This window comes from Rhinichthys klamathensis, unplaced genomic scaffold (assembly GCF_029890125.1).
Source record: "Rhinichthys klamathensis goyatoka isolate OS25496 unplaced genomic scaffold, OSU_Roscu_1.1 h1tg000165l_1, whole genome shotgun sequence".
Classification (NCBI taxonomy): Eukaryota; Metazoa; Chordata; class Actinopteri; order Cypriniformes; family Leuciscidae; genus Rhinichthys; species Rhinichthys klamathensis.
In genome coordinates this window covers 4,028,118-4,052,749 of record NW_026606697.1, presented here as the reverse complement: position 1 = coordinate 4,052,749, position 24,632 = coordinate 4,028,118, and the positions used below count along the sequence as shown (strand labels likewise).

Here is a 24,632-nt window from a genome sequence, read left to right as displayed (position 1 = left end):
GATTATTATTAATTGGCTTGCAATGTAAATTATTACAATTTGTTAAGGATAACACTTGTAAATAGAACTTTAAAAATCTATTTTAAACAAAAACACACAATTAAAAATATTGCAAGGAATATGAAATGCTAAAATAGTACAAACAAACACAAAAAAAACCCAACTAAAACATAGGCTATTGATTGGCTCGTGCCATGAGATCACAAATATCAAGCCAAGCACACGTTCCCTCTGTAGTGTGTGTTGGGAAAACCAACTGTAGATCTGCCCTCTTGACGTCAGAGGGGGAGTTCTGTGATCAGAACTTCCTCACACTTTTGATTTCGCCCTAATGCCTTATTTTATCTCATCACTACGGAAGCTTGGGAGGAATGAGGTAAATATCAGCATCATTAAATCGACGTGTATTGTTGACATCATTCGGTTGTTAATGTCGGTCATCAGCGCGCAGTCTCACCCAAAACAAATGTTCATTTATTAGTCGATATCAAATATCAGACCGGACTTTAGTTGTTGTTGCAAGGATGCAGCACACATAGCAATAATAAAATGGTAGCTTTGTATTTAACCACTATAATAATAACAATAATAAAGAAATAAAACAAAATGTCAGATTCTGAAAGCTTCTTTGGGGGCGTTGAGCCGAAACGGAGCCGAATGGAACTCAACGCACGGACGGGACGCGTTCTAAAGTTTCTGTTTACGTAGAAACGTATATAACATTGTTTTAGATTACGTTAGATTACCAAATCATATTACGTTAGTTCGAGTGTTTACGATCAACTCTCGCGATCTCCTGAGGTGAGGACGTAATAACAACAGCGCATCGCTTGAGAGCTTTGGGATCAGTGTTGGAATCACATTGACAAGTCCTGAAATTATTTATCACTTTATTATGGATTATTTACAAATATCATAAAATAGAAGGCCCTTCCAAGTTGCGGCAGATGAACCTCAATTATGCATAAAAATGACTGAATAATTGGCAGACTAGAGGACTATTAATAATTTTCTACATGAACAAAACTTTTCAATTATAAGTTTTTTAATTATTTATTTTTAATTTGCTGTATAAGTCTATTACTTAAATGTGATCTTTTGCAGGTTTAGCCTCAGTCTCACATATCTCTTTTCATACAACTTGCTTCAGTTCTGTGGACACACATGGATTTTCGCGAATATGACAGCCAGATTTCTCTCTTTTGGGGAAGGTAAGCAACAGTTATGAGCTAGCATTTGAAATGGCTGCTCATGTAAATAATCTGGTATGTTAAACAAACACTCAGTTTGTTTAGCTGCCCTAATTGTACACAAATGTTGTTAGAGAAAGTGGCTGTTAAGAGTTGTGTAACAACCAAAGAAGAACACTTACGAAAGGGCTCTTGACTTCCACACACATCAAACATGTTACTTTACCCGCTGGTTTTAGAGATCAGGCTTAAAGTGTTAGTTCGCACAAAAATGAAAATTCTGTCGTTATTTACTCACCTTCATGTTGTTCCAAACCCATAAGACTTTCACTCATCTTCGGAACACAAATGAAAAACTTTTTGATGAAATCTGAGAGCTTTCTGTCCCTCCATTGACAGCTACGCAACTACCACTTTGACCCTTCAAAAAGTTCATAAAGAGATCGTAAAACTAATCCATATGAATTGAGCGGTTGTGTCCACATTTTCTGAAGAGACATGGTCGCTTTATATGATAAATAGATTTAATTTAGGTCTCTTCAGAAAATTTGGACTAAACCGCTCAATTCATATGGATTAGTTTTACGATCTCTTTATGAACTTTTTGAAGTGTCAAAGTGGTAGTTGCGTAGCTGTTAATGGAGGGACAGAAAGCTCTCAGATTTCATCAAAAAGATCTTCATCCAGTCTTACGGGTTTGGAACGACATGAAGGTGAGTCATTAATGACAGAATTTCATTTTTGGATGAACTATCCCTCTAAGACTAAAATGCATGTCTTTGCGCTGTTTTAACTAAAAGCAACTTGCACTGATATATTTTAAAATAGCAGTCAGTGCCATTGTTTTGTCTCGAGATGCACACCTGTAATGTTATATTTCACGTTTATAAAAGCTACTTAAATGTCCTAATTGAACTAAAGTCTAATCCTGGCTTAATCTAAGGTCTGTCTGTGAAACCAGGCCTGCATTTTTAATAGATATATTCTGCTGAAAATACTTGCCTACTCACTTAAGGGGCTTTCGCACCGGATAGTTCTAGGAACTAGCCACCAGGGTGGTTCCCCGAGAACTAATGGTTCACCTAGGAACGTTTTCCTGGTTGCATTCGCACCGCCAGTCGGAACCGCTCGTTTTTGTGACTTTTATTTAGCTTAGCAGAAATACATGATCATGTTCGGCTTGGTCCCCTCAAAGTTGCGTTGGATTTTCTCCTCAGCGTAAAGGTTAAGAGGCCCATCGAGCACTGTTTTACATGTTCATAGAGTTAGTTTCTGGAGTAAATATATATAGGCTATATAATCTGTGTGTTTACATAGCTTTTTTAAAAATGGCGGGTGCTGGTGTTTCGCGTGTATTCGGCCAATCAGTGAACACTGACGTCACTGATAGTTCCTATTGTGCTGGTTTAGACCAGACTCTGAAGTATGAGCTAAATTAATTCCTCCAAAAGAGTTCCTAGAACTGAAATCGTTCCTAGTTCCTGTTCGCCAATAGTTTTAGGAACTATGAAAAGGTTCCTCCGGTGCGAAAGCCCCTATAGATACATTAAGATGGACTGTTTTTAATGATTGCTGTTTTATTGCTTTAAATAATCACAAACCTGTTCTGATCTCCTGTGTTGTGTTCTTAGATGCCCAGGCCGGCACCTTCTATTTTGTAGGGGTTATGATGTGTGTTTGTCAGCTTCTGTCTTTGTTAGAACTGTTTCACATAGCAGATGGTTTTGAGGAGTGCAGACTTTTCCCTCGCTTTATGCAGGTAAAATATAAAGACCACATTCATCGCACTAATGTACAATCCGTGTACTTATTATTTCAAGTAATAGTACATTATTATTCATGTACTGTTATTGTAAAGTTTTACCAAAAGAGCTAATTTGCACATGTACTTTTTCTCTTTCTCACACGTTTTAAAACCTAGTTCCTGTTTTTTGTGATATTATGAAATATTTCCCAAACTGTTGCCACAAATCAAGATTTAAGGAAGTGCCTAATTGAAAGAAATGTGTGTCTGTTTCAGAGCTATAGGGCTATATGAGTGTAAGCTGCATGATTTGTATATGTAACGTTACATGTATTACTCTTTAATGCTGTTTTCCATTTAAAGGTAATGGAGAGAAATGTCCTTCTGTTTCTCCTCATCAGTCTGGAAGAGTTTCAGAGTAAACCAATCGTGTGTGTGCAGTTTTATCTGTGGAATATACTGGGCCTTCTAAGGTTTGTGTCTTTCATGTTTGCATCCAGGCGTCAATGATTAATAGTGATATGAATAATGAATAATCTAACCCCCTCTGAATGCGAATGTCCGTGATTACTATGGAAGTTTGTTTCCGCCACTGAAAAAAGGGTAATTGTGACCATTTTATCTCATAATTCGGACTTATTTCCCAAAACTGCGTGATGTAAACTCACAATTGCCTGTTATAATCAGTCCAATTTTGAGGAAAAAAAAGACTGACTTTATAACACACAATTGCGACTTTATATCACACAGTTCTGAGAAAACAAGTCACAATTCTGAATTAAAGCAGAATTGCCAGATATAAACTATTATAACTAATATTGTATTATATAATGCTTCTTTTTTTTTTCTGCTTTCATTTCATTAATGATGGCATTTGACGAAAAATTTAAATGATAAAATGAATAAATAGAGCCCAATCACGGAAACTGCTAAGATATTTTAATATCAGTGTCAGCCAGGTTAGAAGCTTGTCTAGATGACTCTGCTCACTTTTGTGGGTTTATTATAAACAGCCACTTCTATAAATGTCTCATATGTGATGCAGATGAGCTTCTTTAACGTCCACTTCTATAAAACACAGAGATGTTAGTCCCATCCGGATCGGTACATGAAATCACAGATGTCGAGTGATAAGAATTGTAACTCAAATAACCAATTAGAAAACTAGTCCCATATGAATAGGGCTTGAGAGTGTGGTAGATGCTAAACGTGGTAGTTCTGTTGGTCATATTTTGGTTTGTTTGTCCTACAGGTATCCACATGAGTTGTTTTGCCTTACAGGCACACCGTATTTGAAAATGCTATGGGTGCATCAAACGTTGTCAGTTCCAGTGTACTTGCTGTCTGCTGTCACAGAAGGTACAAATGATTACAATTACAATAATATTATTTAAGATACTGTGGCAATTTGGAAAAATAAATAAATTCCATCACATGTGATCAGATAGCTTTGGAAATATATATATATATTTTAATACAATTGATTATTTTCAATAATTATTTTCAAAAATCCTTTGTTAAGGGCATTAGGACTGCATGTTTTCCCCTGTTTGGGAGACACTATAGATGAATAGTAATAACAGCCACAATATTTCTATGAAATATAAGATGCTTTATTATTACTATATATAATACAATAATACATCAAATATTAAGTTTCTTTATGAAATTTAGCTTAAACTTTGCTTTGCATTGCTAATTCATACATAATGTATGTACAGTAGACATCTATAAACATCTCTGCGTTTGTAAGATTTTTAATGTTTAAAAAGAAAATTGACCACAACCCCTCAAAAAAAATGTTTCGAAGGAAAAAAACTTGATTTTTAGTGTCTTGCCATCATTTTCAACTTGAGCTCTGATGTCCTCTAGAAATAACTGATGATGAAAACTATAATATTTGTCATATCTATCCGTTTCAAACAGTATAATTTATGCTTTTTTGATACAACCAAGTTTGCTGACATTAACAACTTACAATCTGACATCCCAAATTATTGCTCAACACATGAGCACGTGTCTGGGCCTGCACAAATCGTCTGAAGAGCTTCATTTCAAATAGGAATCTGATCTGAGCCAGCCGGAAATGAGTAAGCACACTTGTCTTAATGTTGCTGAGAAAGGCTTTATGGGAGTGTGTCAGGAAATGTTGAGAAAGCCTGATCCTGCTGCAGCATGTCCAACTGTGATAAAGGCTCACTTCATTTAACAATACAGAAAAATGAGCCTCATTAGGGTGAAACATTTTGCACGGCTTTCAATCACTAACCACAATCTTTTTTTGTCCTCTTTCTTTTATTTTAGGAATAAGCATTGTACATATGTTGCCACACTGGTCCGAGTCTGAAGGGACGGATTCAGTCCAACCTAAAGTACCTGCATCGATGTCCATTTATTCCCCATATATGCTTATGGCTTGGTTACTACTTCTTGTATTAGGTAAAATAATATGACATGCCTTCTGTGCACAGTGGCCCAGAAAAGTACAATTAAGCCACGCTTAAAAATGTCTGCATTTCAATGCATATGAAACAAAAAAATGTGGCATATCAAACTTCTACCAAAAAAGTACAGATATAGTATTTTGACATTTTTAATGTGATGAACTAAGATTAAAAAGTGCCATGTTTTGTCATATTATCTCATGCAATGACATTCATACATTGTTGAATGTGGCTTAAGTGCAGTATCTGAATACATCCAGGGCTTACTGTATGTTTTTGACATTTGCTCATTTTCTGTCATTTATTTTGGCCTGTAGCATGAGTGTGTCAGTGGATTGTCATCTTCTCTCTGTTTTGAAGGATCCAGTTTAACAGCACTACTCTTGCTGAAGGAAAGGAAGGAGATTCTGGGCAGCTGGAATAAGAAACTGAAGGAAGACTAACACAGGGAAGAACAAGATATCAGTACTGGCTCATTCACCAAAGCTAAATATTCTAACCATAGGAGTATTATGTTGGCGGGGGAGTGCATTCCTGAAATTACATTTTTAACTGGAAAAACAAAACAAAACCAATATCAGTTTTTTTAAAAACATTCTGTTTGATTATGATATTATGTTTTTAAGCACATGCTACAGAACTACAGGGAACATGCACACAATGCCATGTTTTGATTATTAATATTCCTGTATTTGAGATAAATCATGGTACTGAAAGTACCCATTTGCCCAGCAAAACACCGGTGTAGTGTAAATGAACGGCCAAAACGCATAAAAAATCTTCCGTTTTTAGTTGAAAACGGCCGTATAAACGGCTCCTTAGATATTGGCAGGTCAAAAACCTTGATTTTGGTAAATGTTAATAATATAATGACACACTCAGTGTCTGATCATATAAACCCACAATTTAAACTTTTCAACACATTTTTTTTTGCTGTCCAGTTAAAAGACCCAAATAATAAACAGTATTTTAGAAAATTTTGGAGCCAGCATTAAAAAGTCGAACTAAAGAGCCTGGATACATTATCGACGGCCATACTCAACGTTAAGTTTAAAAACATTAGCAGATTAGCAGTGTCCTGATGGAGCAGAACATTCTTTAGGCATATGCCTTTAAGAAACCAAGGTCAAAATAATATAATAATATCTTGCCTTTATATTCAAATATTTTTTTGTTCACTGATTATTACTAAAACCAGCACACAGTTTGTATACATTGTTCTACACCAACACCTACAAAGTAATTTAAAGCTGCTGTAGGTAACTTTTGAAAAAATGTATTTGCTAAAACTGTCATTATGTCCTGACAGTAGAATATGAGACAGATAATCTGTGTAAAAATCAAGCTCTTCTGGCTCCCCCCAGTGGTCCTATTGCCATTTGCAGAAATACACGCTCCCGGTCAGAAACAACCAATCAGAGCCAGGAGGAATGTCTTAGCAGTGTCAATCACGCTCGTGTACGCGCTGATCACACCCCTCTCTTGCACAGCGCGAGCGCCGGAGCGCGAGCCGTCGTTCAAACTCAAGATTGCCGGCGTGCTGCAGCTGTGCTTATGACGGAGAAACAACCTAAACGGCCAATTCTCGAGTGACACCTGCTCATAAAACAAAGAGGTAAAAGGAAAAAGACTGATGATGATAAACAAGCAAAAAGGAAAAAATTACACAGAGCCCATTGACTCAGTGTCAAAACTCTAGCCGCATAACATGTAGATAAAATGTCATGCACTCTGCTAAGCAATAAGGGTGTCACGATTTCGATCTTAAATTGAAATCGATCGAAATTAAAAAAAATTTGAATTGATCGAATTAAAAAATGGAATCGTCGATGCTGCCACGCCCCCATGTCACGTCCGGTCGGCGTGCCAAGCGGGAAAAAAAACACGCTGCGAGTCTATGGTCAACCTCCTCTTAGCTACAGCCATTCAAAAGATAGCATGGCAACTGCAGATGCAGGAGACCCATCGACAGAACTTGAACCCCCTCCTCTTTCATTGAAGTCGCAGGTGTGTAAGTTTTTTTGATTTCCAGTGAGTTATGTTGACAACGTTCGCGCTTCAAAAAAGCCACAGTTTACTTTGCAGACATCCCAAGTCTCGCGGAAGTTCCTGGAGTCTCCCGCATATTGATAGCGGCTCCCTGATGCTCGCAAATTAGTTAATCTCCCGGAATCTAGAGTGAGCGAGCGAGCAAGAGCGCGCAATCGCGCATGCGAGACAGAAAAAACTGTGCTCCAAACCGTATAGCGCGCGCACGGGAGAGAGCGAGAGATCTTGCGTATGTGCCTCATGAAGCGCATGTAAGACAGAGAGCATCCTGATTGGCCGGTTTCGGCTTTAAAAAAATAAATGTAAAAATCGAGAATCGAATCGAACCGTGACCTTAGAATCGAAAATGTAATCGAATCGAGGATTTGGAGAATCGTGACACCCCTACTAAGCAACAATTGAAACCTGTTAATTCACTGGCTTGTCATGTTGCTGAAATAATGTACTAGCACACCTTATCTAGCATTATATATCGCTAGAATAATTACTTACATACTGTAAAGTTAGTTACCGTTATATTAATGTTATCTTACTAGCTATTTATAACTTATAGAAAGAGTGCAACGTTATAAAGTTACATGTATGCTATTGCAAAATACATAATGATTTGAGGACCAAGTTTGTAGTCAAAGTATGGGCAGGCCATAGTCAATGTAAAGCATATTGTTGACGTTTAGTCCCTATTAGTGAATGTGCCATATAACTTTTTATCCGCTGTTATCGGTGGCCCTGTTTACTAGCCTGCGCGTTCACGACAGGCTCCGCTGTGGAGGACGAGCTGTGGAGGGAGGGCTGTAGCGCAGCAGAGAGCAAGGGGGCGGGACCTGTAAGTTGTGCTTGTTCAAATTTTCAGGCTAAGTCAACGTGTTCTCAAAACTCCCTACTGCAGCTTTAAGACATAATATTTTAGACATAAAATTGAAAATGTAGGCAATTTGTGAAATGAAAAAAAAAAGAAGTAAAAATTCAGTTACTCAAAAAATTAATTTAGGTTAATGATGCCAGAATATCTTCTAGCACGAGTCAAAGTAACTTTTTTGTCAATTATTCTGAATGTAAATTATTCAAAACATCTTATAAGTCCTTGATAGAATCCGACCAACAGATTGAGGTGGGAATGTCACCAGACTGGTCTAATAAAAGTTGCTACAGTGTCACTTACACAGCGAGACTTACAAAATAACAGTGAATATGAAATAAAAGAACCCAAACATTCATTTATTTATTTAGTTACAAATCAGTTTTTGAACATTTCTATGCATTGAATAAAACAAGTTACATGAGTGCTGCTAAATTGATTTCTTACGGGTCAACATTTGAGCAACTTTCTGTCTGTAAAATCATTATCAATTTCATCATGATGAAAAAAGCATCATTACAAACACAAAGCAAAGAAAGTAAATGTTTCTGAAAATGACTATGCAAGAAACTCCCCGTTCACAGTATCTGCTAACCTTCAAAGATTAGACTCTTATCCCTTCTTGACGCAGAGAAAGTTGAGTCTCTGCTCACAGTCTGCGGGTTTCCAAACGTTCTGTGTTCGATCATAAACCCCACAGCGCTGACCCATGGCAGGACACTTGGGCTCTCCACCCGTAGACCAGGCCTTATAGCCCATGCCTTCTCCATTTACCCAGAACCAGTGACCAGCGATGAAGCGCAGACCGGTCCACATGTAATCTGTATCGGCTGCTGTGCTCTTTATCTGCGCTTCTTCCATGATGTCTTCTGAGTTGAGTATGGCCAGGTCGATGTGTTTTTTTCTGCAGTATAGCAGAGCCTCTTCCCATGTGCTTTTCTGCCACACCAGGATCAGCTCAAAGACCTTCATACAGTAAAATTCTTGTTTACCAGAGCAGTCGCCGTCACACAATTTATATGTTCTTTTATCGATAGTGCCACATTTTTCATTATCATTATTTGGTTCTCCTTCGTTCCAAAACGTTATCGTCGCCTCCCCGCCTTCGGACCACATCCACTTGGTTTTGTCTCTACCGTCTCTCTCGAGTCCAATCCAAAAATAATTCTTGTTAATTCGAGGATTGGTAGAAAGCGTCTGTAAATCTTTACTTCTGACAGTGGACAAGTCATCGTAGCGCGCTCTGCAATGACTCTGTGCGTCTTTCCAGTTCATAGTCTCATTCACGAAAAAGTGATATCTGTAGACGCTGAGATTCAGCTCAAAGAGGCTCAAAAAGAGCAGCAGAGTTACCGAAGCCTTCATGTCTCTACAGGGGATCTCCCAGCGCAGCAGCAGAATCCAGAATAAATGTGGGATTTCACATTTGTCATGATGTTGCTGACTCGCCACACCTTTCACAAATTTCAGACCAATTAAAAACCAGGGCAGCTTCTGCCAGATCACAGTGTCTTTCACCGCCTGCTTTACATTAACAAATCTCTTTATTTAAAAATGTGAACAACAGGCAAATCGGGTGACTCAAAGAAAGGAAATATCTACATTAACCCCTGTTTCACAGACAAGTCTTAAATCTAGTCCCAGATTAAAAATGCATGTTTGAGCGGTTTTAACTGAAAGCAACGGATACGAAATCTGCATGTCAGTGCCATTGTTTGGTCTCAAGATGCGCAGTAATGTTTTTTCATGAAAGCTTCTTAAATGTCCTATTCCTTGCTTAATCTGACCCCAGTCTGTGAAACCAGGCCTAATGTGAAGTCTTGCAGGTATTTAGAAATCTAAACAATTCTTGCCGCTCGCCATTCTCAAGTAAAGCATTTAGACGTCGACTAGTGCTCTTTAAAATGTTGATGACATTACCTAGGGGATGTTTACAAGGAAGGCGGAGATCTGAAACCATTCAGCTACGCACAATTTCAAGAGCATTTGCAATTTAGATTTCACATCAGGAAGAGAGGCGTAGACACGTTCTTTTTTTGTGGATTCGTTCATTTCTCCCCAGACAACAACACGGTGTCGGCCCAGATCCGGCCCACATCTGGTATGCGTGGATTCCACGTGTTGCTGTCTGGGTCTGAATCACTCGAACACACATTTGAGAAGTGTAGGACGGTTTTGTAAAAAGTGATCAGTTGATTTAACTTAAAAAAAGTGAGGAAACCCGTTGACTTAATTTGTTCAATTAGGCATGAAATTTATACTTAATAATTTTAGGTTATGTGGCATTGTCAAGTTCACGTAACTTAATTATATCAGTTATGCGTGAAGTTTATTACTTACTAATTTTAAGTCAACTGATCACTTTTTACTGTGAACATTTTATAAATGAGGCCCCTTGTTTCTTCTTCAATTCAAAAATCAATTCCTCAAAAAAGACTAGCAACCCTGGTATTACTTTACCTCATCATCACTGGCTGTTTTGAATGCACAGTAAACAGGGACAACACATGCAGCTGGGAAGGGAAATCAAGCAGATCAAACAGATTGAATTACAAAACAAATACAGATTTGCCTGAGAGTTACATGACATGAGGGACTTTACTGATCTGAAAAACAAAATACAATTTACAAGATTCGCTCACAGACCAGGCTTAAGCTAGTCTCAGACTAAAATGTTTGAGCTATTTTAACTGAAAGCAACTTGCACTGATATATCTTAAAATATGTCAGTGCAATTGTTTTGTCTCAAGATGCACACCAGTAATGTTTTTTTTTTTCTAAGGCACGTTTATAAATGTCCTAATTGAGCTATGGCCCAATCCTGGCTTAATCTAAGCCCTGTTTGTGAAACCGGGCCTCAAGGCACCATTTACTCATGTTGTAACAAAAATTAGTTTCATGAATTAAAACACATTGAAAATATCTACCAGAGTTGATATTCATTTGTTTAAAATCAATGTAACCACAACCAGATAATGCATTAATAGGACAATATCGATATCCACACAAGACTGCGCTCTACTGACAGGACAGCAATATTACTTTGCATTCTAATGAAATTATCTATTACTTTACACATTTCATTTTAGTTATGAAATAAGATAATGTATTAAACTACCTAACTTCTGGAAAGCATTTGATTTAATATTTAGCAGTTAAAAACAAAGCAAAGAAGGTACTGTGTCAATGTTACCTATATCCCGTATGTTCCTTCACACAATTAAAGGTAGGGTGGGCAATTTCCGGAGAGGCTAGCAATAGCGAGCTAGCTTTGAAAGATCTCACCCTTCCTTCAGAGCGTCTCCAAAGCCACGCCTCCTCACACAAAAACACATGAACGCACACATCAGTGTATGCAAAACGTCACGAGAGACGGCGTTAAGCTACCTCATGTCTCAAAACGCATAACATTAAAATAATAATGAACATAAACAACTTAAAGAGCACTGACCTGTGGTCCACTTCCACTACTTCGTGTTAGAGGATCTCTGTGAAGTCCAACAAAAAATAAAATAATAGGCTTTTGGATGATCAGAAAGTGGTTTTAGCTCTTCTTTGCATCATGATGCTCTCTGCAGTAATTCTGTGCCTTTGACCATGTCAAATATACGTTAACATAAAAGTTTCGTTTTATTCCATATTCCAAAGAGACCCAACAAAAGAAACACTGTAACTGTTGCCTTCATTTTAATATTAATCATTTAATGATTCCAAGGTTTTTTTGTTTTTGTGTGACTGTCTCCACACCTCTCAGAAGGAACGGACCAATCACTGCGCGAGCCTCCTGAACCATTACCTTAACAAATAATATAATCTGCCAGGCAAATCTGATGAAACAAAGACGGCACAGAATTCCTCCAAACAAATTGTAATTTGATTCATTGGAAAAATACAGAAGAGTTCAGAAGTTTGGGATTGGTTTGGATTTTTTAAAATGTTTTTGAAAGTAGTGTCTTATGCTCAACTAGGCTGCATTTATTTGATTAAAATGCAGTGAAACAGCAAGATATTATAATTTAAAAAATAAATAACTATCTTGACTAACGCTGCTTGCACTGAAGAGGACCACGAAGAGGACCAGTCATATGAGTGAACTAGTAAGTGCTCACAGCACCAGTAGACCCACTTCTCAACTCGGCAGACAGCCGAGTTGAGAAGTGGGTCTACTGGTGCTGTGAGCACTTACTAGTTCACTCATATGACTGGTCCTCTTCGTGTTTTGTCCTACAATTGTCGAGGCCTGCGTCTGGGCCAGGGCGCAGGTGACAGGGCTCGTCGTTTGGTTATTGACAATCTCTTGGAAAATTGTGACATTTTGTGCTTACAAGAGACGTTTCTGGCAAAGCAAGACTTGGCAAAATTAAATATTCTTGATGTCAATTTTCACGGTGCAAGGGAATCAACAACTGATCTTAGCTCGAGAATAATCAGGGGTAGAATACCTGGGGGTGTGGCCATTCTGTGGAATAAGAGACTTGACTTACTTGTCAATGTCCTTAGGCTTGATGTAGACTGGTGTATTGGTGTTCAGCTCAGTTACAGTGGCAGGGAGATCATCATACTTAATGTTTATACACCATATGAATGTATTCAGAATGAAGCCGAATATCTTAATAGGCTTGCTTTTATCTATTCTTTTATTCAGTGTAGTAATACTTCTTGTATTTATGTAATTGGGGATATGAATGCTGACATTGCGGACAGAAATTCACTGTTTGCTAATCATATGATCCAGTTTTGTCAGGATAATAGTTTAAAGCTATCAAGTCAAGAGTTTCTACCCTCAAATACTTATACTTATAGAAGGGAGGCTTGGCATACAGCCTCGTGGTTGGATCACTGTATTAGCACAGATGATGCACACTCATCTATAGTGGGTATGGACATTTTGTATGGGGCAGCCACCTATGATCATATGCCTGTGCTTATATTGATAAATGTTGAGGATATTCCAATGCTCTCTTGTGATAGTTCTGATTGTAATACTGAATTTTTGGATCGGTCTGCCCTTTCAAGGGAGGATATTGCTGGCTATTATGCTGATACAAATAGATTGCTGAGTAAAATCAGTCTTCCCAGTGATGCAATTAGGTGTAGTGATCCTACCTGTAATGTCTGGAAGCACAGGGAGGAAATCTCCTCTCTATATGATCATGTTGTGAGAGCCCTGTATGAAAGCAGTAGACCCTATTTTAAACGGAAAAACAAAAGGGGTAAAATGAGGCCTGGCTGGAATAAGTATGTGGCCGGATATCATGAGGAAGCTAAGTTAGTGTTTAAATCATGGGTGTTGGCTGGTAGACCAAGGCAAGGGCCGCTGTTTGAACAAAAGAAAAATGCTAATGCAGCGTATAAATATGCTGTTAGATTTATTGATAAAAATGAGCAAGCTATGAGGGCAGAATCTATGGCCGAGAAGGTAATGGATAACCACACTATTGAATTTTGGAAGGAGGTAAAGGGTCTTAACAAATGTAGTATACCACCCCCGTCCCGTGCACTGTAGATGGTATCTCAGGTGTTGAGAATATTGCTGAGATGTGGAGACAGCACTACAGGACCTTGTTTAATTGTGTTAAAAGTGATATTTATATGTCTGACAATATTAAGTGTGTTGATTTTAAGGCAATTTTTTCACATGAGGTATCATGCACAATAAATAAGTTAGCAGATAATAAAGCAAGTGGGTTGGATCACATCACTGCTGAGCACATTAAATATGCCAGCATGAGGTTAGCCCCCCTTCTTGGTATTTGTTTTAATTCTTTTTTTAATTCATGGCTTCCTACCGGATACAATGATATCTGTCTTGCTTGTGCCGGTGATCAAGGATAAGTCTGGTAAGGTTGGTTGCTCTGATAACTACAGACCAATAGCCCTTGCCAGTGTATTGTCTAAAGTTTTTGAAAGCATCCTGTTGAGCAGAATTGTGGACATTATCCCCTCTACAAGACAACCAATTTGGTTTTAAACCTAAACATGGCACAGATATGGCCATATATTCCTTAAAGGAAATTGTTAATACGTATAGAGATAAGAACTCCTCAGTTTTAATGAGTTTTATTGATGCTTCAAAAGCGTTTGACCGCGTCAATCATTACAAGTTATTTGACAAAATGAGTAAGAGAGGTGTATCTAAATGTATAGTGAGAATTCTGACCTACTGGTATGCCAACCAGTCTATGTTTATAAAATGGGGCCACTGTGTTTCTGCCCCTTTTGGGGTCAGGAACGGGGTCAGACAAGGTGGAATCCTCTCCCCTATTCTTTTTAACTTGTATGTTGATGCGCTCTCTGTCTGCTTGAATTTGTGTAACACTGGGTGTATGATAGGTAACACTAGTGAATCATATTATGTATGCAGATGACCTTGTGGTCTTCAGTCCTAGCAGGGCTGGTCTTCAACAGCTTCTTAATGTTTGCTCTGACTATGGAACTGTTCATGACATAAAATTTAATACAGACAAGAGTGCGGTGATGATTTGCAGAACAAAGGAGGATAAATGTCAAATGTTTCCTCCTTTTAAATTGGCAGGTAATACCTTGAAAGTTTTGAGCAAATATAAGTATCTTGGGCATCTCATTACAGACCAGTTGAAGGATGACCTTGACGTTTATAGGCAATGCCGCTCTATATATGCTCAGGCGAATAGTTTGGCTCGTAAGTTTGGTGGGTGCACAGATAGAGTGAAAGTTGCTTTGTTCAGAGCTTACTGCACTCCTCTCCAAAATGCCCACTTGTGGTCTAGTTTCAGCAAAGCTAGCTTGCATAAACTTCAGGTAGCTTACAACGATGCACTGAGAATTCTGCTGAGAAGACCACGCTGGTGTAGTGCAGTGAGATGTTTGTGGCTGCAGGTGTTAATACTCTGCAAGCCGCATTGAGAAATGTTATGTACAAATTTATATGTCGGCTGAATAACTCAGAGAATTATATAATTGTGGCATTGACCAATATCAAGCTTAGCACTACACGGTATAAGTCCAAGTTATGGAAGCATTGGTATAGTTGTCTCCTCTGAAGTTGTATTTGTTTTTATTATATTGTATTGTATTGTGTGTACTGTCTTGTTTGTTTTATTTGGACCGGTGAGTCTGTAATAAAGTTTTATTATTATTATTTCCTATTTTAAAATGTAATTTATTCCTGTGCTCAAAGCTGATTTTTCATACAATATATATTGTATGAAAAATCAGCTATATCAGAAGATATATATTAAATTCTTCTTTTTTGTCTTACCCTGATTCACTATGAAGCCCAATTTAGTCTGTTTAGGGTATTTGAAATGATGGCCTAAATGGGCAGTTCTTGGCTAGCCTAAGCTACAGTATGGACCATCAGGCATCAGGTATTGTATTCAGTATCAAAGTGGCTGATGGGAAAAAGAAAGCTGTCGGGTCAAGTGAAAGGAAATGTATGCAAAAAGAGTGAGCTTCATTTAAACAGAGAAAGATACTTGGTATGGCAGATACATTTATTTTACATAACTGGTCACAAAAAAAATAGTCAATACGTTTTACATGCAAAGCATGAAAGTGGAAATGAACACAAGTTGAAACCGATGCTTTCTGAGCCCATTTTTATGTGCACTGTCACGTTTTTTTTTTTAAAAGAATACCATGGCATTCCTACTTTCAGTCTATTAAACATGTCCGTTTTCTCTCTGGTTGGTAACAGACGGGGATTATCACTAGAGTTTGTGAATTGTTCAAACATCAGCACTGTTGTGTAGATGCCGTCGCTTTCACAGGATCACCAGCCGTACGCCCTGGTCCACACACCCTTCTTCCTGAACTCCACCGTGGATCTCAGAGACATTAATGCCGCTAAGACAAATTAGAGATAAAAAATCAGTCAAATGAGAGAATGAGTTTATACTCTATATAACAATCCTTTGCTTCTTGTGATCATGCTATGAAAACATTAAAGAATAATCATTTATTTAGTTTAAAACAAAGAATCTCACCTCTGGCTGTAAGAAGAGCAGTCTCGGAGAAACTCAGCTTAGGAGCTTCAGTGATGCTGAAGAGCCAGTCGATGAACTGATGGCATACAGAAGGAAAGGATGGAGTCGGTCTTTTTTTTTCAATTAGCAAAGAAGCACTAAATTGATCAAAAGTGATAATAAAGGCTTTCAAATTCTATATCAAATAAATGCTGTTCGTTTGAACTTTATATTCATCAGAGAATTCTGAAAAATTGTATCATATTAACGGTTTTAAACATTGATAATAATAGAAAATGTTTCTTGAGCACCAAATCAGCATATTAGAATGATTTCTGAAGGATCATGTGACACTGAAGACTGGAGTAATGATGCTGAATGAGAACAGGCATAGATACCATTGTAGTTTTAAATTGTAATCTTTTTTCTAAATATGACTTTTTACTGTATTTTGATCAAATAAATGCAATGTTGAACAATAGAGTAGATAGATAAACAGAAAAATATTAGCTTTATTTTTTAATTACTCTTGAGTCTTGCTCATATTTAAGTATTACAATAGTGTGTAACTCATTCTGTAACATTTGTGCAATGGACATGAATGACATCTTAAACTGTGTAACTTTAGCTTTTCCAAGCAACCCAGAACTACACGTATTTAAATAGTAAAACGAGAGGTAAAACACGCCACACCTTCTGCGACTGGGCCTTCCACGGCTCTTTGGCGAGTAGCTGCTTGATGCTGTACGGGACTCCGGAGAGGCATGAGGACACCGCCAGCTCAGTGGTGGCAGGGTTGACATACAGGCCATGCGTGAGCTCTGGTGCCTGAGAGCACTGATGCCAGGGAAACCACTGGGCTCTGATGCCAATGAGGAGCGGGGAGCAATGGTCCGCCCAGGACGCCACTGCTGCAGCAAACACACCGAGGAGGAAGTCTGTGCCCTGCAAAGTGACGGTGGACATTATGTTTAGAGTCACCTTGAAATCAGTAAACATCATTCTTTTTTTATTATTGCCCTCACAATCTTTAATCACAAAATCTTCCCCTCTCTCTTGCATCAACATCTCATCTCTTCTCTGATGATGTGTTTACTGGCACGAGGGCGGGGCAACCTGTCACTCGCATGAGATCCACCAATAGCAAAGCACAACCATTCAAACAATTCCCAAATCCCGATAGAGAAATTAACTTTTTTTCTTGTTTGAGAAACCAGCGCATAGAAAAAAACACTCGTTTCATGCCGATTTAAAGGCAAAATATGTACGATTTTTGGATTCAAATATCCAAAAACCACAAGAACAGTGTTATATATTTTGTTGCCTTGTGTGCTTACATCATGGCAAATGTTTAAATCAATACAAATCAGCAATTTTAACCAGTGTAACGGCCCATGTCAATGCGTCGTCATATGACGTCATATCTGTGTTACCCTTCAGTTCTACTTCCATAGAAACCATGAAAACACCAAAAACGCTTTAATATATTACGTGTTTTATTCGACATGGATTCCTTTATCGACAGAAAATGAATCATGGTTATAAAGCTCAACATGGTTAGTCTTATTGTTTGAATCTCTTGTTTTCTTGTTTTACCGCGAGTAACATGTTTGTACCTCAGAGACACTATTCTATCAAGTGGCTAACATAGCGAAATCAGAAAGAGCTTTATTTGTAGTAACAGTTATACAGCGTTTTGTCTGCCGTACACTATATTTTAGAATTAATTGCATTCCATTTAGCAACACAAGTCATTCAGCTAATATGATATTTTAATATCGATCTAGCTTACTGCAGTGTGCAAGTGCAGTGTATCATAGCAGCCACAGAGCGAACACACACTCAAATTTATTTTTAGTATGATTGTTTTGACCAAGTAAAACAGCGTTGCTTTACCGCATAATTTGAATCTGTCAGTGAACAGGTAGTTTCTTGTTTCCTGCAGCGGGTAATGTGTTTTATAGACAAAATAACTGTTTATATCATTAGGCCCCACAGCAAGGCAACTAAAAACACTTTCCAGATGGCAGTGAATGGTCTTCTGAGAGGCAGATCCACATACGACTGTAAAGCGAGCTAAAAGAAACCAGTGCCCAATAAATCGTGCCCAAAAAGATTTAGCAGCGCAGTCATATTGCACACACCTCTGTAACGTTGACACATTTAACAGAGGGAGATCCGTATGCAACGTTTCTGATGTGGCCCATTAACTCCAGTAGCCACTCCATTCGTTTCGAGACCCCTGAAAACAAACAAACATTTTACTTTCTGAAACAACATAATGATTCAAGTTCATCAACGTGTGGCTGTTTGAAATGGAAGGTTTGGGGTCTTACTGATCTCAGACTTTTGAACGGTATACCCTTTTCTACTATTATATACATCAGTAGTATTATTAGCCTACCTGTATTGGGACTAGAGGCGAACCGTGATTGGTGGAGGCCCTGCAGAAGAAGCCAGCTGATTTGTTTTTTATTCCCCACCCGGAGGATGGTACTGATGACATCATTGAGCCCGAGGAGAGGGACTCTGCCTTTAGAGGTCAGGTAGGATAGGATGAAAGCGGTTTTTTCCACATTAGCCTGTAGAGGGAGCACAAAAACAGTGTGAGGTTGTACACATATGTTGATTTTAATGTCTCTAGCCAGTGTCAGTGTACCTTTGAGCAAGTCATTTAACTTGTAAATTGCATCTGGGATGGTTGTTACATGACGTGATAAATGACTCAATTCGACGCTAACAGAACTATTACATCCACTCTGGGGACACAACTTTAAGTCTTTAAAACAAAATGTTCACTAAAACCCAACAAATATATCAAGACAATAAATAATAATAATTATAATAGATAATTTTGATCTATTCATAGCAATATTTACTGTTTATTAATATTTATGTAGGCATACATATGTATTTATTTCCAAATAAAGGCATCTTCATGAGGAATGAAGGCATAAAATAACATTTAAATAAAAGGCATTGAAATGAAACTGGATTTTGGGTAGGGGGTGCTATGACACATCTTCTGAAAGAGTGAAGAAGAAGCAGAAACAAGCCTTAGCATAATTATGTAAGCAGATGCATATGTAAAAAAATAACACGATCATCAACATTAAACAGCATATAAATCAAAACCGCCTAATGTTACTGAATGAAATGTCGACCGAAGACGAGCTAAAGGACTGTGCAAGTATTAGGTATGTTGATGACTCGATCTATGTTTCGATCATCATTCTGAATCCGATCTGGATGTAGTCTAGATTTTCTCCGCTTTTTTATGAAACTTACCCACACTCAACAAGTGTTGATAAAAAAAGAATGGATTAAGCTAGAATTAAAGTTTTTGTTTTGTTTAAGAGAAGAGGCTCTTTTTTTTGTTCTCTTTTATATATATATATATATATATATATATATATATATATTGCATTTCTGGGGGCCATGAACATTTTGTGAAATGGTGGCTGGCAACTTTAAAATCAACGCTGGCAGGGAAAGAGTTAAACACGATTATTTTAAAAAATAAGGTGAAAAATGAGGGCTGACCTATTCAACAGGAGCAAATACCATTGATTAACAACCTCGTAGCTCACAGTAGGCCTACTTTTAAAGGTTTATAAGTTTTACTTCCGGACTGTTGCACTCTATAATTGCTGCTGGCATTAGTTGTACACACTTAAAGTCACTAATAACATGTTAATGAAAAACCAGAGGCACACTTTTTGTGGAATGACCCTTAAAATGAACCTCATGATGTGGTGTGACCAAGAAAAAGCATTTAATTTGGTTATTCAGTCTTCTCTTCATTAATAACCATTTGATGTCGTTTTATACGCATCTTGAGCTTGCACAGTGAAAAAAAACGTGTTCATTAGAAGTGTTCAACGTGTTCACGCAAGACATAATGACTACACGTCGTGATGAATATTTATAAGGATTAAATCAGAATCGGATTTATAAAGCTATAAATCACAAACATTAGTTGTATTTTACCTCAGTGACTTTGATTATGCGGTCTACCTCAGTGTCGCTCAGTTCAGACAGACACGAGCACATCTCTTCATAGAGTTCCACTTCACCAGCCTACAGACCAACACAAAACCGCCCAAAAAATATCACTGTACAGCAGCGGGACTGGCTAAGTTTTTTGATATGTTTTAGCTTACCTCAAGGGCATCCAAGATGTAGGTGTCTCCGCAGAAGTTTCAATTTTGATATTTTTAGGTCAAACCGTTCTTGTCTGTCAGTCATATAATGCAGGTCTATGGTCACCACCTCAAAGAGCATGCACAGAGAAGTCCAAATTAAACATGATTTAATGACTCGTAAATGTAAGTACACATTGATGGCCTAAGACACGAAACGAGTGGTTTGTGTGAGAAAACGAACAGTATTTATATCGTTTTTACCTCTTGTAACGCACAGAACGAAGCGCCCGCGCCCTCAGATCACTTGGACGTGGCTGTGGTTACAAGAGGTAAAAGCGATATAAATACTGTTCGGTTTCTCACACAAATCGCTCGTTTCGTGTCTTAGGCCATCAATGTGTACTTACATTTACGAGTCATTAAATCATGTTTAATTTGGACTTCTCTGTGCATGCTCTTTGAGGTGGTGACCGTAGACCTGCATTATATGACTGACAGACAAGAACGGTTTGACCTAAAAATATCAAAATTGAAACTTCTGCGGAAACAAAGACACCTACATCTTGGATGCCCTTGAGGTAAGCTAAAACATAAATTTATTTCAAAGTGAACTATCCCTTTAAGGCTGTGACACACCAAGCCAACGTAAAAAAGAACTATAAGCGACGAAAGCTGAAAATGTTGTCGCGTCAAGTCAGCTGCGTCTCGGCCAAAAAGCTGCACTTGAACACACCGCTAAGACTCCAGGTGACTGCTAACTAGCTTGTGCGTGTAAGGAAATAACGGTCTATAGGTATCAATAGTCTATAGGGGTCCGACTATGTGGAACACAATGCAAACCATTGGCTTGGGCTGTCACAACCTTTAGGGAACTGCCAGAACATACCGGTATGTTATCAGATAAGAGGTTATAGATCTTTTCAGTGGCAGAGCACAGGGCGGTCCAGCAGTTTTGGGGCGGGTTGGGGACCGCCATGGCTTTGGACAGGCCACGCAGGATGGACAGGCACAGGGGCAAGCGCTGAGCACGTGTGTCGGGCTCAAACTGCTGCACTGCCAGACTGTCCACATACACCTGCAGCTTGTCTTCAGCCACGTGCTTCATCCAGGAGCTCAGGCACTCGTACAGGTAAGCCCTGGTGCGGAGCTGTGGAGGGTTCAGGGGATAGACAAGAGACAGAGAGACATTTTCAAGCCGCAAAACCATGATGAACTACTTACAGAAAATTAGATACCAATTACCACTTCACTTTTCAGCATCCTTACAAGATACATTCAACATAACAGCTTATGAATATTACAAAAGGAAAAATTATGGAATTAAGGGGCTATAAGTAAGAATTGTCATGTATTATTCGCTTAAAAAAGCCTGTAGACTTGATTTTCCCAGCAAAAGCTAGTCCTTCACATAAAAATCCAAAGATGCGATGTTTACGCGTTCCCTTTCTTCTGCTTAATGACACAATGCTTATACAATGTTCATGATAATGCAGAAAGAGCTATTCTGCACTGAAATTTCAATGAATGTGTCATGCAAAGAAAAGAGATTAATTCAAACTATAGTGTCACATATTCAGATCTATATAGTCTATAGTCTCAAATTTCCATTATAATCATCAAACTATCATAACAGTGTAATTTTAATTTGGCTTCGTCTGTTGACACGATGCCGGTGAATTGCAGAGCTTGTGCTAACATCCACATCGCTATAATCAGATGCTCTCTGAACTGCTGTTTTCTCACCGCTGTCAGTTTTGTTATATGTTTATATTGTTATTGAGAAGAAAGCGCGCAACACTTATTTACATATTCATCTAAGCGTTGTTTTCAGCAGGATGGCATCGGGATGTTCGTTAACAGTATATCGCTGCAAAAGTCTTGCCAACTTCTTTGTACTTCTAAGCAAAGAACGAAAAAAGAACTTCGCCGTGAGAATATCAGGGATCTCGTTCAGTCTCTTGTACGTTACGTGTGCACGAGTGTGAGTTTCTGGCTGCAGTTCACTTAACGGCCACCGGTGTCGCTAATAACAAGGGTTTCTGAATTCAAACAAGGGTTTTCTTAATTCTACATATAGCCCCCAGAAACTAAATGTATACATTTTCTAAATAAAATAAGAGCAGAAATATGTAAAACTCGCCGTCATGTAGGACTGCTCGTTTATTGCAAAAACATTAATTTATTTATTACCATTGCTCTCATTAGAAACAATGCATTTAACAACGTTATTATTTCAGTATTTATTTATTATATTTTAACTGAGTTCCTAGAACTTGCAGATTATTATGTTTTTTTTATTATTTAAAATGTATGTATGCATGTATGGATGTCTGTATGTGTATGTATATGTATATATATATTAGTGCTGGGCCGTTATCGGCGTTAACGTGCTGCGTTAACGTGAGACTCTTATCGGGCGATAAAAAAAATATCGCCGTTAATCAAAGTTGGGTTGGGATCATAAATAGCTTTTTCGAATATCGTTATATTTTCGCGCAATTCTAATGTGTAGTATGACGCCGCGCCTGCTGTCACAGATCGCGCAGTAGGGTATTTTCCTGTCAGGGACACAAGGTGTACTTTTACTTTGTTACGTTGCGCGACGTTCCTCTCGTTACTTTATTTTAATGCAATACGTTGTTAAATGAGTTTATTCCAAGCGCGCTGTGTCCTTTGTATGGGCATGAGCGATGCTCATTTACAAATGAATCACTCTTTTGAGTCGATTCTGTTCAAAGACTTAGTCAAAGAAGTTGTCAGATGATCTGTCTAAATCCGTTCGCGAATCAGTTGATCTGTTCAGATCCTCGCGCACTGAATCGTCTGAAGCGCTTTCAATTCACACTCGGAGTCGAAACAGGAAGATTTAAGAGCATCAAGAGCGTTGGATGAAGTGGCCGATCTACAGTCTAGTCTAGTGAATGCAAATCTGCAAATGCATCATATTTTTGCCAGCGATGAAGATCTTTATTACTTGAACATCTTCGTAAGCTGTCTGTGAATGAATGATTCCACAGGACGATACATTCGATTTCATTTCATTCAGGTAATACATTGTGTGTGTATTGCGCGTTTATTGCGCAGTGGCATAATCACACGAATAGTTTACATTGATTGAAACTAATTTGTTTAAAAATGAGGCTATTGCAGTAACAAGGCAGGTTCACATAAAATTCTTATGACATATGATGACATTATTTTTTGATCTAACGAGCATTGGCGATGCAAAAACGGACTGTCGTGCGTATTGTTTTCTTCTTCTTCCAATTAGCCTACTATGTTAAAAAAAGGACGAAACATGTTACTTGTTCAATTAATAAACAGTTTGTTTGATGACAAATCGCTAAAGATGAAATTGGCCTCCCTTTCTGTCATTGCGTTTTTTTTTTTTTTTTTTTACGATATTCGACTTTTGCTCCTCGATTGTCGAATGGCATTTTTGGCAGAAATGCACATCCCTACGCGAGGCAAACTATTCTCAAAGACTTACTTTTAGTCATTATTTGGGTAGCACACATATTCTGAAAGCCTTCGGGAGAATTCAAATGAGCCATTTTAATGTAGATTAATCTAGATTAAAAAAATTAATCTATGCCCACCTCTAATATATATATATATATATATATATATACGGTATACACACACACTGTACATAATATTACATAACATTAAAAAAATATTTTTCAAAAATGACTTCAACGTCATACATTTCCACAAACTTTTTGAAGAACATATTAGCAGGGCTTGCACATATAAAACTAGCCATTTATGGTATAAAAAAACCCACCATAATAATCTGCATGGAGAAACCTCAAACATCTATTACACACAGAAAGAAACAAACACTCACACTGAGGCTGTGAACCAGGGGAGGCACAAGCCAGATGCCGAGGAAGAGTGAGGCACTCTGGGAGGACTGGGCCTGACTGGCAGCCAACTCTAAACACTGATGCTGCACCTCCTCACCTACGGCAGGCACAGGTGAACACTTCAAAATCATTTCTCACCAGGCATCTCCTATAAAACACTCATTCGAGATGATGACGAAGAGGAAGCTGACCAAAGCCGAGTCTCATCAGCGGAGAGAGGATGGCACTCCAGTTGACTGGAGGATACTGGAAGCTTCCACCAACCGAGCCTAAAGCTGCCAGAACCGTCTTCACTAGGTGTGGAGCGGTGACCTCAGGCCCTGGACAAACTCACAGCATTAGTATTTAACAGAGAGCCTTTCTTTATTAGACAGCATTAGATAGAG

At 38.2% G+C, this 24,632-nt stretch overlaps 3 protein-coding genes across 3 annotated transcripts in view; 1 reads left to right on the top strand and 2 right to left on the bottom strand.

Moving 5' to 3' along the window:
* Positions 1-269: 269 nt before the first annotated feature.
* hacd4 (3-hydroxyacyl-CoA dehydratase 4) lies at positions 270-5,962 on the top strand. The gene is made up of 7 exons (XM_056259283.1): positions 270-376; positions 1,105-1,211; positions 2,822-2,949; positions 3,298-3,407; positions 4,187-4,293; positions 5,239-5,373; positions 5,739-5,962. Exons 1-7 carry the CDS (start codon positions 372-374, stop codon positions 5,819-5,821), a joined length of 675 nt encoding a protein of 224 aa, XP_056115258.1. The 5' UTR covers positions 270-371; the 3' UTR covers positions 5,822-5,962.
* A 2,786-nt stretch (positions 5,963-8,748) lies between these two features.
* On the bottom strand, positions 8,749-9,741 carry zgc:194252 (CLECT domain-containing protein). The gene has a single exon (XM_056259282.1). The coding sequence runs from the start codon at positions 9,649-9,651 to the stop codon at positions 8,899-8,901; it is 753 nt and encodes a 250-aa protein (XP_056115257.1). The 5' UTR covers positions 9,652-9,741; the 3' UTR covers positions 8,749-8,898.
* Positions 9,742-15,868: 6,127 nt separating this feature from the next.
* The window catches only part of focad (focadhesin), an 80,529-nt gene continuing 71,765 nt past the window's right edge, over positions 15,869-24,632 (bottom strand). The window contains exons 36-44 of the mRNA XM_056259264.1: positions 24,438-24,566; positions 24,228-24,343; positions 21,264-21,524; positions 20,223-20,312; positions 18,637-18,814; positions 18,377-18,474; positions 16,926-17,177; positions 16,254-16,329; positions 15,869-16,113 (exon numbers count right to left, since the gene is read on the bottom strand). Of these exons, the coding sequence (XP_056115239.1) occupies positions 16,040-16,113; positions 16,254-16,329; positions 16,926-17,177; positions 18,377-18,474; positions 18,637-18,814; positions 20,223-20,312; positions 21,264-21,524; positions 24,228-24,343; positions 24,438-24,566 (1,274 nt within the window). The 3' untranslated portion in view covers positions 15,869-16,039. The remainder of the gene's footprint in view (positions 16,114-16,253; positions 16,330-16,925; positions 17,178-18,376; positions 18,475-18,636; positions 18,815-20,222; positions 20,313-21,263; positions 21,525-24,227; positions 24,344-24,437; positions 24,567-24,632) is intronic.

Bases quoted from the DNA above. Each gene is read 5' to 3' on its own strand.
- hacd4 (XM_056259283.1), top strand. The intron at 2,950-3,297 runs GTAAAATATAAA...TTCCATTTAAAG, and splicing joins TTTTCCCTCGCTTTATGCAG to GTAATGGAGAGAAATGTCCT. The intron at 5,374-5,738 runs GTAAAATAATAT...TCTGTTTTGAAG, and splicing joins GTTACTACTTCTTGTATTAG to GATCCAGTTTAACAGCACTA.
- zgc:194252 (XM_056259282.1), bottom strand. From the start codon at position 9,651: ATGAAGGCTTCGGTAACTCTGCTGCTCTTTTTGAGCCTCTTTGAGCTG.